This window comes from Coregonus clupeaformis, chromosome 1 (genome assembly GCF_020615455.1).
Source record: "Coregonus clupeaformis isolate EN_2021a chromosome 1, ASM2061545v1, whole genome shotgun sequence".
NCBI classification, from domain to species: Eukaryota; Metazoa; Chordata; class Actinopteri; order Salmoniformes; family Salmonidae; genus Coregonus; species Coregonus clupeaformis.
This window is the reverse complement of record NC_059192.1, coordinates 83672610-83689368: the sequence shown is the minus strand read 5'-3', so window position 1 is coordinate 83689368 and position 16759 is coordinate 83672610. Positions and strand designations below refer to the sequence as shown.

General features: G+C 41.7%; 1 protein-coding gene across 1 annotated transcript in view; it reads right to left on the bottom strand.

Moving 5' to 3' along the window:
* Positions 1-16759, bottom strand: part of tspan15 (tetraspanin 15) — a 48389-nt gene that overhangs the window by 20367 nt on the left and 11263 nt on the right. Inside the window, exons 2-4 of the mRNA XM_041888421.2 lie at positions 5516-5701; positions 3776-3850; positions 1100-1195 (exon numbers count right to left, since the gene is read on the bottom strand). Of these exons, the coding sequence (XP_041744355.1) occupies positions 1100-1195; positions 3776-3850; positions 5516-5701 (357 nt within the window). The remainder of the gene's footprint in view (positions 1-1099; positions 1196-3775; positions 3851-5515; positions 5702-16759) is intronic.

Sequence of the window (16759 nt, the reverse complement as noted above, 5' to 3'; positions counted from 1 at the left end):
TTGGAAGAATGTTATATGGACAGATGAGTCAAAAGTATAACTTTTTGGATGACATGGGTCCCATTATGCCTGGCGAAAACCAAACACTGCATTCTACAGTAAGAACCTCATACCAACAATCAAGCATGGTGGTGGTAGTGTGACGGTTTGGGGATGCTTTGCTGGCTCAGGACCTGGACGACTTGCCTTAATAGAAGGAACCATGAATTCTGCTCTGTATCAGAGAATTCTACAGGAGAATGTCAGGCCATTCGTCTAAGCTGAAGCTGAAGCGCAGCTGGGTCATGCAGCAAGACAATGACCAAAACACACAATCAAGTCTACATGCCCATGGCTAAAAAGCAACACATTTGAAGTTTTGGAATGGCCTAGTCAAATTCCAGACCTAATCCCAATTGAGATGTTGGGCAGGACTTGAAACAAGCAGTTCATGCTTAAAAACCTCCACAAATGTCGCTGAGTTATAGCAGTTCTGCATGGAAGAGAGGGCCTAAATTCCTCCACAGCGACGTGAGACTGATCAACAACTACAGGAAGCGTTTGGTTGGAGTCAATGCAGCTAAAGGTGGCACAACCAGTTATTGAGTGTAAGGGGGCAATTACTTTTTCACACAGGGGCATTGGGTGTTGCATAACTTTGTTTATGAAATAAATTAAATAAGTATAAGTATGTAATTGTCTATTATTAGGTTTTGGTTGAAGATCTGATAATATTTAGCAATCAAAAATATGCAAAAGTAGAGAAAATTAGATAAGGGGCAAATACTTTTTCACAGCACTGTACTCGGGCTACTTTTCCATCATCAGCAGTCCTCCTGTGTAACAATTCATTGAAAAGCAGGATCGCTGGAAACAATTAGTTCTCGGTAACAAATTTCATCAAGGTTAGATGTGAGAATGAGAACTACAAATGCTGCATTGACAGCATCCATCTCTCCCCCATCCAGTAGGAACCTTCTAATTACAACAAACCACTCTTTCCCTTTGTGACATAATCCCAAATGACATTTGGTCAACAGCAATGAAAAACAAAGAATCGCAGAGGCAAAACCTGGCAAACAGTTTAAAGGAAAATCCATTTTTCAAACAGAAATCGTACCTTTCTTTGAACAAAGTCCATGATGTTTTTGAAATCCAGATCATCGTAATAATTCACTATTCCTTTGCGAATGTTTTTGTTTAAGAGGTCCACAGTCTATGGTGGAAAAGAAAAATAGAGGGTGAAATATAAAGAGTGTAGGATTGAGACAGTGTGTAGGCAAGCTTTATAACAATCGAGTACAAAACAATTTAATACATTTAATGGGGAACCCAATGCACCAACACTTAACCTCTTCCTATATTGCTCCTGTCAATAAAAACTGCTTTTATTTTCCAAAATTCTGGCATAAGCAATTCCTCAAAGAGACAAATTACCATGTAACCTCTTTTTGATATAGTATGTCTCAAGTCTGAACATGATCCTATCTGTATTGGACCTTTGGAGGATTAGTTACTGTTACAATTTGATAATGGCATTTTTCTTTGCCTGGGAGGGGGTCCCTGGGCAAGAAAAAGTTTGCCAAAAGGTGCTACAACAAAGTACTGAGTAAAGGGTCTGAATACTTACGTAAATGTGATATTTCCGTTTTTTTTATTTGTAATAGATTTGCAAAAATGACTAAAAACTTGATTTTGCTATGTCATTATGTGGTATTGTGTGTAGATTGATGAGAAAAAAACACCTTAATCCATTTTTGAATAAGGCTGTAACGTAACAAAATGTGGAAAAAGTCAATGGTCTGAATACTTTCCAAATGCACTGTATTTGTCCAGAGTGACTTACAAAGTGGTGCATTCACCTTATAGCCAGTGGGATAACCACTTTACCAAAAACATTTTTACTTTATTTTTAATTTTTTTATATATAGTGCATTCAGAAAGTATTCAGACCCCTTGACTTTTACAGCCTCAAGTCTTCTTGGGTATGATGCTTCATGCTTGGCCCACCTGTATTTGGAGAGTTTCTCCCATTCTTCTCTGCAGATCCTCTCAAGTTCTGTCAGGTTGGATGGGGAGTGTCGCTGTACAGCTATTTTCAGGTCAAGTCGTGACACTTGGCATTCAGGCCAAAGAGTTCAATATTGGTTTTATCAGACCAGAGAATCTTGTTTCTCATGGTCTGAGAGTCCTTTAGTTGCCTTTTGGCAAACTCCAAGCGGGCTGTCATGTGCCTTTTACTGAGGAGTGGCTTCCGTCTGGCCACTCTACCATAAAGGCCTGATTGGTAGAGTGCTGCAGAGATGGTTGTTCTTCTGGAAGGTTCTCCCATCTCCATAGAGAAACTCTGGAGCTCTGTCAGAGTGACCATCAGTTCTTGGTCACTTCCCTGACCATGGCCCTTCTCCCCCAATTGCTCAGTTTGGCCGGGCGGCCAGCCCTAGGAAGAGTCTTCGTGGTTCCAAACTTCTTCCATTTAAGAATGATGGAGGCCACTGTGTTCTTGGGGACCTTCAATGCTGCAGACATGTTTTGGTACCCTTCCCCAGATCTGTGCCTCGACACAATCCTGTCTCGAAGCTCTACGGACAATTCCTTCGACCTCATGGCTTGGTTTTTGCTCTGACATGCATTGTCAACTCTGGGACCTTATATAGACAGGTGTGTGCCTTTCCAAATCATGTCCAATCAATTGAATTTACCACAGGTGGACTCCAAGTTGTAGAAATATCTGAAGGATGATCAATGGAAACAGGATGCACCTGAGCTCAATTTTGAATCTCTTAGCAAAGGGTCTGAATACTTATGTAAATAAGGTATTTCTGTATTTTATATGTAATACATTTGCAAAAATGTCTAAACCTGTTTTCGCTTTGTCATTATGGGTTATTGTTTGTAGATTGAGATTATAATTGTTTTAATCCATTTTAGAATAAGGCTGTAACGTAACAACATTTGAAAAAAGCCAAGGGGTCTGAATACTTTCCGAATGCACTGTAGATAAAGCCCTAGTAACTAAGTTTTCTGATTTGACGTTGCATTTTATAAGTAACCACTCAGTATAGGTAACCACTCAGTATATCAAGTTGTAGAAACATCAAGGATGATTATAGCAAAGGGTCTGAATACTTATGTAAATAAAGTATTTCCGTTTTTTCTTTATGTCTAAAAACCTGTTCTCGCTTTGTCATTATGGGGTATTGTGTGTAGATTGATGAGGGAAATTGTTTTATATAATTCATTTTAGAATAAGGCTGTAACGTAACAAATGTGGAAAAAGGGAAGGGGTCTGAACACGTTCCGAATGCACTCAGCCAGGGGGCGGAATAATCATGTCTAAACCAATTTAGGATGGGACGAAATGCTAGTGCCTGGAAATACAATTTAAAGTTTGGTACAGACAGTCCTCTGACGTCTTTCCCTCTTTGCAAGTTAGTTAATTTTATCCAGCCAGAAATCTTTTCACAAATTCCTAAACATAATGGGAATGGAATGTCATAAACAATTCAAGACATTTGAAAATTCCTATATGGAAACCACAAGGGTCAATCTGAAATACCCTGAGAATGGTGAACTGAGCAGTTAACTTGCCTGATATCAACACAATTGAGTTAGTCCCACTATGTCAACTAATTGTAAAGTACACCGTTTCTTAAACTTGTTAGCTTTCTACTTGCACAAGCCCAGGTAAATGTATCCAATAAGAGGCGGCATGAGTTCCTTTTGTGTATATAAAGATTGAGAGAAAGCCAATGATCATGAGTTTAATAACGGATAAGGAATGGGTTTATGGTACCTGATGCCTGAAGAACAGAGCCATGATGCCACCGAGAAGCTCCAGAATGAGACAGACTGTTAGGGTGTAGAGAAACTGAAAAACAAATCACATTTACAAGGTTAACAGAATATTTAACTTTATAAAAACAGTTTAATGGACCTGTCTGTTTAGCTTTCCTTTGATCATATATTGTGAACCACAAAACCACCTTTTTGCTGTAGCATCTTAAATGATGCTGCTCTTTGCCATTTTTATAGCAGCTCAGCAAAAGCTAAAAATTATGTTGATATTCAATAGGGGACACTTGTGGTGGCCTCATACACGAAAAACAAATGTATTGATCAATGCATGATGAAATTGAAGAGGCACTGTTCTAAGATGTTGCCAATTGTATGCCAAATATCTTAGAATATTCTGCACTGTAGCATTAAAAAAACGTATTCCCCAGTTAAATACAATTGTAGAATTTATTTAGGCAAAAAAAATACCTCGCTTTTAGAAGACAAAAAACTCTAATTTGTTCAGAAGGGAGTCAAACTCGAGCCAATACAAGCACTGGTGTCTCATTAAAAGTAGATGCAAACATCTCAAAATGTTCAGGTCATTAATTCATAAGAGCAAGTCTAGGTCCAAGAGGCTTCTAAACAGATTCTACCCCCAAGCCATAAGACTCCTGAACATCTAATCAAATGGCTACCCAGACTATTTGCATTGCCCCACCCCCCTCTTTTACGCTGCTGCTACTCTCTGTTTATTATCTATGCATAGTCACTTTAATAACTCTACCTACATGTACATATTACCTCGACTAACCGGTGCCCCCGCACATCGACTCTGTACCGGTACCCCCTGTATATAGCCTCGCTATTGTTATTTTTACTGCTGCTCTTTAATTATTTGTTACTTTCATTTCGTATTATTTTATATTGTATGTTTTTGTGATTATTTTTGGTATTCTTTCTTAAAACTGCATTGTTGGTTAAATATATATATATTTTAAAGTCATTTAGCAGACGCTCTTATCCAGAGCGACTTACAGTTAAGTGAGTGCATACATTTTTCATAAGGGCTTGTAAGTAAGCATTTCACTGTAAGGTCTACACCTGTTGTATTCGGCGCATGTGACAATTTCTGAGACTGGTAACTAATGAACATATCCTCTGCAGCAGAGGTAACTCTGGGTCTTCCATTCCTGTGGTGGTCCTCATGAGAGCCAGTTTCATAGCGCTTGATGGTGTTTGCGACTGCACTTGAAGAAACTTTCAAAGTTCTTGACATTTTCCATATTGACTGACCTTCATGTCTTAAAGTAATGATGGACTGTTGTTTCTCTTTGCTTATTTGAGCTGTTCTTGACATAATATGGAAGAAATTCCACAAATTAACTTTTAACAAGGCACACCTGTTAATTGAAGTGCATTCCAGGTGACTACTTCATGAAGCTGGTTGAGAGAATGCCAAGAGTGTGCAAAGCTGTCATCAAGGCAAAGGGTGGCAATTTGATGAATCTCAAATATATTCTGATTTGTTTAACACTTTTGGTTACTACATGATTACATATGTGTTATTTCATAGTTTTGAAGTCTTCACTATTATTCTACAATGTAAAAAATAGATTAATTAAAGAAAAACCCTTGAATGAGTAGGTGTGTCCAAACTTTTGACTGGTAGTGTATATATTTGACCCAAGTCTGGTGAGTGGTGAACCTCAAGCCTATATCACAGTGTTGTATTAAATTGTGTGGGCCTAGTACTCACCACTTTGAGGAGAGTCAGGTTGTCCCTGAGAGAGGCCAACACGCCGATGAAGGAGACGATGAACATCACCACCCCCAGGACGATCAGGATGATGGAGGGGGCCAGAAACACCCCCTCCAGGGTTTTGTAGCGCTGCCGCTCCACCTCCGCATAGATACCGATGGCTAGGATGAACCCCCCAATCAGCTACCGGAAATAGAGACAGATATGGAGATGAGAATTAAGTATATGGGCCAAGAGTGGTTACACATACTGAGTGGTTACTTATAAAATGCAACGTCAAATCAGAAAACTTAGTTACTAGGGCTTTATCTACAGTGCATTCGGAAAGTATTCAGACCCCTTGGCTTTTTTCAAATTTTGTTACGTTACAGCCTTATTCTAAAATGGATAAAAACAATTATAATCTCAATCTACAAACAATAACCCATAATGACAAAGTGAAATCAGGTTTAGACATTTTTGCAAATGTATTAAAAATAAAATACAGAAATACCTTATTTACATAAGTATTCAGACCCTTTGCTAAGAGATTCAAAATTGAGCTCAGGTGCATCCTGTTTCCATTGATCATCCTTCAGATATTTCTACAACTTGGAGTCCACCTGTGGTAAATTCAATTGATTGGACATGATTTGGAAAGGCACACACCTGTCTATATAAGGTCCCAGAGTTGACAATGCATGTCAGAGCAAAAACCAAGCCATGAGGTCGAAGGAATTGTCCGTAGAGCTTCGAGACAGGATTGTGTCGAGGCACAGATTGGGGAAGGGTACCAAAACATGTCTGCAGCATTGAAGGTCCCCAAGAACACAGTGGCCTCAATCATTCTTAAAATGGAAGAAGTTTGGAACCACCAAGTCTCTTACTAGAGCTGGCCGCCCGGCCAAACTGAGCAATCGGGGGAGAAGGGCCATGGTCAGGGAAGTGACCAAGAACTGATGGTCACGCTGACAGATCTCCAGAGTTCCTCTATGGAGATGGGAGAACCTTCCAGGAGGACAACCATCTCTGCAGCACTCCACCAATCAGGCCATTATGGTAGAGTGGCCAGATGGAAGCCACTCCTCAGTAAAAGGCACGACAGCACACTTGGAGATTGCCAAAAGACACCTAACGGACTCTCAGACCATTAGAAACAAGATTCTCTGGTCTGATGAAACCAAGATTGAACTCTTTGGCCTGAATACCAAGTGTCACATCTGGAGGAAACCTGGCACCTTCCCTATGGTGAAGTATGGTGGTGGCAGCATCATGCTGTGGGGATGTTTTTCAGTGGCAGGGACTGGGAGACTAGTCAGGATCGAGGTAAAGATGAATGGAGAAAAGCACAGAGAGATCCTTGATGAAAACCTGCTCCAGAGCGCTCAGACTGGGGCGAAGGTTCACCTTCCAACAGTACAACAACCCTAAGCACACAGCCAAGACAACACAGGAATGGCTTCGGGACAAGTCTCTGAATGTCCTTGAGTGGCCCAGCCAGAGCCCGGACTTGAACCTGATCGAACATCTCTGGAGAGACCTGAAAATAGCTGTGCAGCGACGCTCCCCATCCAACCGGACAGAGCTTGATTGGATCTGCAGAGAAGAATGGGAGAAACTCCCCAAATACAGGTGTGCCAAGCTTGTGCATCATACCCAAGAAGACTCGATGCTGTAATCACTGCCAAAGGTGCTTCAACAAAGTACTGAGTAAAGGGTCTGAATACTTATGTAAATGTGATATTTCATTTTTAAAAACCTGTTTTTGCTTTGTCATTATAGGGTATTGTGTACAGATTGATGAGGGATTTTTTTTTAGAATAAGGCTGTAACGTAACAAAATGTGTTAAAAGTCAAGGGGTCTGAATACTTTCAGGTTTCATGTTAATTTAATGTTCATAGATGAATGAATATTTTATGTAAATAGTTAATGAAGGACCACACAAATCTAATTAATCAAATTAATTCTGATCACAAACTTTAATCCCACTGGGCAAAGACATCAGTTCAATGTCTAGTTTTGATTTACATAGATTGAGTTGACAACTAACATGATTTCAAATGTGAAATCAACAACCATTTGAAACATTTGATTTAGGTTTAAAGTTGGGTGAAAAAAAGACAAATTCCCCAAAACCCTTTTGTTGATGACTTTTTGCAAATCTAAAATCAGTTTTCCACATTCATTCAGCATCATCACATTGCTTTTTTTGTTGTTGAAATGACGTGGAAACAATGTTGATTCAATAGGCTTGTACCTTGTGGGATGGCTCCATGCTGAGGGCAATTCATCAACATTGAAATGTAAATAACGTCTATGCTAGATACGCTGCTAAATTAAAATCAAATGTTATTGGTTGCGTACACATTTGCAGATGTTATCGCAGGTACAGCGAAATGATTATGTTTCTAGCTCCAACAGTGCAGTATACCTAACAATACAAAACACACAAATAAAATAAAATAAAGAAATATCAGATCGAGCATATAGGATACTCTCAATGGTGCATCTGTAGACGTTCGTGAGGGTGTTAGGGGCCAAGCCGAATTTTTTCAGCCTTAGGGGCCAAGCCGAATTTTTTCAGCCTCCTGAGGTTGAAGAGGTGCTGTTGCGCCTTCTTCACCACACTGTCTGTATGGATGGACCATTTCAGGTTATCAGTGATGTGCACGCAGAGGAACTTAAAGCTTTTCACCCTCTCTACTGCGGCCCCGTAGATGTGGATGGGGGCACGCCCTCTCTGCTGTCTCCTGAAGTCCACGATCAGCTCCTTTGTTTTGTTGACGTTGAGGTTATTTTCCTGGCACCACTCCGCCAGGGCCCTCACCTCCACCTTGTAGGCAGTCTCGTCGTTGTTGGTGATGAGGCCTACAACGGTTGTGTCGTCAGGCAAACTTGATGATTGCCCATTGATTCAGAGTTCTTAGAGTATACAGTAATATGCAAAGATAAATTCTAATTTGCGGGATTAAGTTGGGCCGGGATGACACAAGTATCGCAGTACTTGTTAGTATCGTGGCAAGAAAACAAAATACGAAGCGGATTTAACTTTAGGAAAACATCCCTAATGTTTTAAACAAATATTATGTCATCCAGAGTCACATTTATTTATTTCCCAAGCTATAGCACACAATATTTTACATACAGCAGGTTTTTAAAGGAGCAAAGATTTCTGGCCTGCTTCGTGTTTCCATTTTTGGCATGGAAAAAAATATTGCGATACTGGTATTGTCACAGCCCTACAATTAAGTTAATTGGCAGTCCATTCCATTTAAATTAGCTGATTAGTTTGCTAAGCATTAGCAATGAATCTTTTACTCTAAGTACAGTGGGGGAAAAAATTATTTAGTCAGCCACCAATTGTGCAAGTTCTCCCACTTAAAAAGATGAGAGAGGCCTGTAATTTTCATCATAGGTACACGTCAACTATGACAGACAAAATGAGAAGAAAAAAAATCCAGAAAATCACATTGTAGGATTTTTAATTAATTTATTTGCAAATTATGGTGGAAAATAAGTATTTGGTCAATAACAAAAGTTTCTCAATACTTTGTTATATACCCTTTGTTGGCAATGACACAGGTCAAACGTTTTCTGTAAGTCTTCACAAGGTTTTCACACACTGTATCTGGTATTTTGGCCCATTCCTCCATGCAGATCTCCTCTAGAGCAGTGATGTTTTGGGGCTGTCGCTGGGCAACACAGACTTTCAACTCCCTCCAAAGATTTTCTATGGGGTTGAGATCTGGAGACTGGCTAGGCCACTCCAGGACCTTGAAATGCTTCTTACGAAGCCACTCCTTCGTTGCCCGGGGCGGTGTGTTTGGGATCACTGTCATGCTGAAAGACCCAGCCACGTTTCATCTTCAATGCCCTTGCTGATGGAAGGAGGTTTTCACTCAAAATCTCACGATACATGGCCCCATTCATTCTTTCCTTTACACGGATCAGTCGTCCTGGTCCCTTTGCAGAAAAAACAGCCCCAAAGAATGATGTTTCCACCCCCATGCTTCACAGTAGGTATGGTGTTCTTTGGATGCAACTCAGCATTCTTTGTCCTCCAAACACGACAAGTTGAGTTTTTACCAAAAAGTTCTATTTTGGTTTCATCTGACCATATGACATTCTCCCAATCCTCTTCTGGATCATCCAAATGCACTCTAGCAAACTTCAGACGGGCCTGGACATGTACTGGCTTAAGCAGGGGGACACGTCTGGCACTGCAGGATTTGAGTCCCTGGCGGCGTAGTGTGTTACTGATGGTAGGCTTTGTTACTTTGGTCCCAGCTCTCTGCAGGTCATTCACTAAGTCCCCCCGTGTGGTTCTGGGATTTTTGCTCACCGTTCTTGTGATCATTTTGACCCCACGGGGTGAGATCTTGCGTGGAGCCCCAGATCGAGGGAGATTATCAGTGGTCTTGTATGTCTTCCATTTCCTAATAATTGCTCCCACAGTTGCTTTCTTCAAACCAAGCTGCTTACCTATTGCAGATTCAGTCTTCCCAGCCTGGTGCAGGTCTACAATTTTGTTTCTGGTGTCCTTTGACAGCTCTTTGGTCTTGGCCATAGTGGAGTTTGGAGTGTGACTGTTTGAGGTTGTGGACAGGTGTCTTTTATACTGATAACAAGTTCAAACAGGTGCCATTAATACAGGTAACGAGTGGAGGACAGAGGAGCCTCTTAAAGAAGAAGTTACAGGTCTGTGAGAGCCAGAAATCTTGCTTGTTTGTAGGTGACCAAATACTTATTTTCCACCATAATTTCCAAATAAATTCATTAAAAATCCTACAATGTGATTTTCTGGAGAAAAAAATTCTCAATTTGTCTGTCATAGTTGATGTTCCAAGATGGCGTAGTAGTGCAGTTCTGTTTTTGTCGTGTGTCTGTAAATAGCCTGTAAATACCCTGTTTTTTTGTATTTTTCGTACATATTTCCCTATCAGACTTTTCATCCTTCTACAAAATATACTTTCCTGCAACCCGCCTCACTCAATGTGGAACGGATTCTATTATTGACTTACCTTTTATCTAGAATCTCCAGTTGAAACTAGCTAGCCAGCTAACTAGCTACTTGCTATTAGCCACAGTTAGCGGTATTTCACCCAGAACATTGGATTTTTTTTTCTGCTGATTAATTTAATCACTGGACATTAATCACCGGATATTCGGCCAGTCTGCACAGCGCGTTATCGACCCAGAACATATCAGTTTTTCTGCCGGAATCACTGAATCACTGGACCTTCAACTCCGGTTTCATCGCTACCAGCAACAAAATGGACGCTGTGGTCTGGCTAATCATCCTGAGCTAGGCCCATCTCCCGGCTATCTACCTCTCTGTCAACCGGACGGGACCACCTAGTGTTGACACGGAGCCCCGCTGGTCCTACACGACTGGTCTGCCGACGAAATCGTCTGATGTGGTTATAACGTCGACCACGAAGATTCCATCTGCTAGCCCCGGCCCGCTAGCACACGCTAGCCATGGCCTCTTACTCGCTAGTGCTTTAGCAGCCTCCGAACTATCCTATTGCTGTTCACCGGACCTTTGATAACTCAGCTACACAGCTGATGTCTGCTGGACTGTTCCTTTTTACGGTACTACATCCTGTTTATGTTTAGCCTCAGCCCAAACATGGTTAGCTTATTGTTGTTTCGGTTATTTCTAATTGTACTATTTCACTGTAGATCCCCCAGCCCAGCTAAACCTGCCTTAGATAGCTCCTTTGTCCCACCCCCCATACACGCGGAGACCGACTCAATTGATGCCTCCAATGATGCTATCTCTTTCATTGTTACCCAACGCTTAGGTTTACCTCCACTTTACTCATATCCTTCCATATCCTTGTCTGTACATAATGCCCTGAATCTTTTCTACAACACCCGGAAATCTGCCCCCTTTATTCTATGTACCCAACGCACTAGAAGACCAGTTCTTAAAGCCTTTAGCCGTATCCTTATTCTAGTCCTCCTCTGTTCCTCTGGTGATGTAGAGGCTAACCCAGGCCCTGCAGCCCTCAGTATCACTCCTACTCCCCAGGCGCTATCATTTGCTGACTTCTGTAATCGCAAAAGTCTTGGTTTCTTGCACATAAATATCAGAAGTCTACTTCCTAAGTTTGAGTTATTCACTGCGTTAGCACACTCCGCCAACCCTGATGTTCTAGCAGTGTCTGAATCCTGGCTCAGGAAGGCCACCAAAAATTCTGAAATTTCCATCCCCAACTATAACATTTTCCGTCTAGATAGAACTGCCAAAGGGGGGTGGAGTTGCAATCTACTGTAGAGATAGCCTGCAGAGGTCTATCATACTATCCAGGTCTGTGCCCAAACAGTTTGAGCTTCTACGTCTAAAAATCCACCTCTCCAGAAATAAGTCTATCACTGTTGCCACTTGCTACAGACCCCCTCAGCCCCCCAGCTGTGCCCTGGACACCATATGTGAATTGATTGCCCCCCATTTATCCTCAGAGTTCGTACTGCTTGGTGACCTAAATTGGGATATGCTTAATACCCCGGCCATCCTACAATCCAAACTAAATGCCCTCAACCTCACGCAAATTATCAACGAACCTACCAGGTACAACCCTAAATCCGTAAACATGGGTACCCTCATAGATATCATCCTGACTAACATACCCTCTAAATACACCTCAGCTGTCTTCAACCAGGATCTCAGCGATCACTGCCTTATTGCCTGCGTCCGTAACGGGTCCGCGGTCAAACGACCACCCCTCATCACTGTCAAACGCTCCCTAAAACACTTTAGCGAACAGGCCTTCCTAATTGACCTGGCCCAGGTATCCTGGATGGATATAGATCTCATTCCGTCAGTAGAGGATGCCTGGTTGTTCCTTAAAAGTAATTTCCTCTCAATCTTAAATAAACATGCCCCATTCAAAAAATACAGAACTAAGAACCGATATAGCCCCTGGTTCTCCTCAGACTTGACTGCCCTTGACCAGCACAAAAACATCCTGTGGCGTACTGCATTAGCATCAAATAGCTCCCGCGATATGCAACTTTTCAGGGAAGTTAGGAACCAATATACACAAGCAGTCAGGAAAGCAAAGGCTAACTTTTTCAAACAGAAATTTGCATCCTGTAGCACTAACTCCAAAAAGTTTTGGGACACTGTAAAGTCCATGGAGAATAAGAGCACTTCCTCCCAGCTGCCCACTGCACTGTGGCTAGGAAACACTATCACCACCGACAAATCTACAATAATCGAGAATTTCAACAAGCATTTTGCTACAGCTGGCCATGCTTTCCATCTGGCTACCACTACCCCGGCCACCAACTCTGCACCCTCCGCTGCAACTTGCCCATGCCCCCCTCGCTTCTCCTTCACACAAATTCAGACAGCTGATGTTTTGAAAGCACTGCAAAATCTGGACCCCTACAAATCAGCTGGGCTAGACAATCTGGACCCTTTCTTTCTAAAACTAGCCGCCGAAATTGTCGCAACCCCTATTACTAGTCTGTTCAACCTCTCTTTCATAACGTCTGAGATCCCCAGAGATTGGAAAGCTGCCGCGGTCATCCCCCTCTTCAAAGGGGGGTGACACTCTAGATCCAAACTGCTACAGACCTATATCCATCCTGCCCTGCCTTTCGAAAGTATTTGAAAGCCAAGTTAACAAACAGATCACCGACCATTTCGAATACCACCGTACCTTCTCCGCTATGCAATCCGGTTTCCGAGCTGGTCATGGGTGCACTTCAGCCACGCTCAAGGTCCTAAACGATATTATAACCGCGATTGATAATAGACAGTACTGTGCAGCCGTCTTCATCGACCTGGCCAAGGCTTTCGACTCTGTCAACCACCGCATTCTTATTGGCAGACTAAATAGCCTTGGTTTCTCAAATGACTGCCTCGCCTGGTTCACCAACTACTTCTCGGATAGAGTTCAGTGTGTCAAATCGGAGGGCCTGTTGTCTGGACCTATGGCAGTCTCTATGGGGGTGCCACAGGGTTCAATTCTTGGGCCGACACTTTTCTCCGTGTATATCAATGATGTCGCTCTTGCTGCTGGTGACTCTCAGATCCACCTCTCACGAGACGACACCATTTTGTATACATCTGGCCCTTCATTGGACACTGTGTTAACAAACCTCCAAACGAGCTTCAATGCCATACAACACTCCTTCAGTAGCCTCCAACTGCTCTTAAACACTAGTAAAACTAAATGCATGCTTTTCAATCGAACGCTGCTGGCACCCGCCCACCCGACTAGAATCACCACTCTCGACGGGTCTGACCTAGAGTATGTGGACAACTACAAATACCTAGGTGTCTGGTTAGACTGTAAACTCTCCTTCCAGACTCACATAAAGAATCTCCAATCCAAAGTTAAATCTAGAATCGGCTTCCTATTTCGCAACAAAGCCTCCTTCACTCATGCTGCCAAACATGCCCTCGTAAAACTGACTATCCTACCGATCCTTGACTTCGACGATGTCATTTACAAAATAGCCTCCAACACTCTACTTAGCAAATTGGATGTAGTCTATCACAGTGCCATCCATTTTGTCTCCAAAGCCCCATACACTACCCACCACTGTGACCTGTACGCTCTTGTTGGCTGGTCCTCACTACATGTTCGTCGTCAAACCCACTGGCTCCAGGCCATCTATAAATCACTGCTAGGCAAATCCCCGCCTTATCTTAGCTCATTGGTCACCATAGCAGCACCCACCCGTAGTCTGCGCTCCAGCAGGTATATCTCACTGGTCATTCCCAAAGCCAACACCTCCTTTGGCCGCCATTCCTTCCAGTTCTCTGCTGCCAATGACTGGAACGAATTGCAAAAATCTCTGAAGCTGGAGACTCTTATCTCCCTCAATAACTTTAAACATCAGTTGTCAGAGCACCTTACCGATCACTGCACCTGTACACAGCCCATCTGAAATTAGCCCACCCAACTACCTCATCCCTATATTGTTATTTATTTTGCTCTTTTGCACCCCAGTATCTCTATTTGCACATAATCTCTTGCACATCTAGCATTCCAGTGTTAATACTATTGTAACTATTTTGCACTATAGCCTATTTATTGCCTTACCTCCATAACTTGCTACATTTGCACACACTGTATATATATTTTCTGTTGTATTTTTGACTTTATGTTTTTTACCCCATATGTAACTGTGTTGTTTTTATTGCACTGCTTTGCTTTATCTTGGCCAGGTCGCAGTTGTAAATGAGAACCTGTTCTCAACTGGCTTACCTGGTTAAATAAAGGTGAAATAAAAAAATAAAAAATTTGTACCTATGATGAAAATTACAGACCTCTCATCTTTTTAAGTGGGAGAACTTGCACAATTGGTGGCTGACTAAATACTTTTTTCCCCCACTGTATCAAAGTAATTACAGCATTGAGAAGGGCTCCCCCTTTAAAAGTAATGACAATAATTAAAATCACTTATTCATTACACATTAATACAAACGCAGAAACACACTTCACTGTTCATAGACCTTGGTTGAAAAGCTACTGCGAGGTAGCGATAATGGGAGTAGTAACCCCTCCAGCACTAATGAACCAGTATGTAATGCTGATTTAGTACAAAAGGTGACATTCTCTAGTGTTCATTACATCCTACCTGTGACAACTAATCAGTGTCTCTAGGTCTATGAATGCCTGTCTCCCCTGGTGGGCCACAGGCAGCTGATTGAACAGCTTTCCCGCTTCAGGGCCAATTTCATTTTCTCTTCAAACACCAATGCAGGGATGTCTGGTTTGTGAGTAGTTCAAGGAAACCTACTGTGCACAGCTCTACCAGAGGTTTTTATTGCAAAGAGAATTGGCTCTGAGCTCTGAGATTGTAACTGACTGTTCTGATGTTCCAGGTGGATTTGTAATTAAAAGAGACACCAAGCAGCTATGAGGCGGCACTGCTAGACTGATACTATACTGTAGGCCTACACAGGAAATTACAAGGCTTTTTGATCGCTTGATACCAGTCCAAATGGAGGGAGCTGTGGTTGCTAGGCAAACTCCTGATCTACAAACAGTCAGGTCCAAAATTATTGGTACCCTTGATAAAGATGAGCAAAAAAACTATATAAAATAAAATACAAATACTGAGCTATATTGTATGCTCAAACTTTTTTTTTTTTTAAGTATCTTCTGTTATACTAATACAATTGCTCAGATAAATATTTTTTGTTTAACAAGTTATTTAAAGAAAAATCTAAAAGAAAGGGGTTAAAATCATTGACCTCACCTTCGGAGGATAATTCCAGAGACTAAGATGGGCATTGCAAAATGTTGATTTTATGTGGAATTTGATGTGTGGTTGGGGTTATTGTCTTGCTGGAAGATCCACTTGCGGCCAAGTTTCAGCCTCCTGGCAGAGGCAACCAGGTTTTTGTCTAAAACATCCTGGTACTCTGTAAAGTTTATGATGCCATTGACCTTGACAAGGTCCCCAGGACCAGGGGAAGCAAAATATCCCCATAACATCAAAGATACCTTTACAGTATGTATGGGGTTATTTTCTGCTTAGGCATCCTTATTTCGATACCAAACCCACCACTGGTGTGCATTGCCAAAGAGCTCTTTTCATGTCATCTGACCATAGCACCGGTTCTAATCCAAGTGCCAATACCATTTAGCAAACTGCAGGTGTTTACATTTGTTGGATGAAATGAAAATAGAGCTCTTTGGAGAGTCAGGTTGTTGGCAAACAAGACGTTGGCAGTTTAAATCCCATGTGAGGTTGAGTCCCAAGTAATCAAAATACAGCAGCATACTGTCATTTTACAGCAACACCTTCATTCAGCTGTTAAAGTACAGTAACTTGTTGTACATGTACTGTATTTTCACTGCAATCAGTTTCTGGTAGTGCGTCTTAAAATTACAGGAAATTCAGCTGTAAAAATACAGTAACTTGTTGTTGTATATTTATCGTATTTTCACTGCAACCAGTAGCCGGTACTGTACTGTTAAATTACACGTGGACTCGCATGTGGATCAGATAAGTATGTCAAATCCTTAAATGAAACACCTGCATAAAAGGCATTCACCTTTTCGCTTCTTTAATACAGTATTACATTTACATTTACGTCATTTAGCAGACGCTCTTATCCAGAGCGACTTACAAATAGGTGCATTCACCTTATGGCCAGTGGGATAACCACTTTACAATGTTTAATTTTGGCTCCCCCGCAGAGGTAGGAGAGCCAGCAGGCCAGAGATAAAAATTACTATATTCAAGTACAGTAGTTCAGCAGATACACTGTCTGTTTTATAAAACAA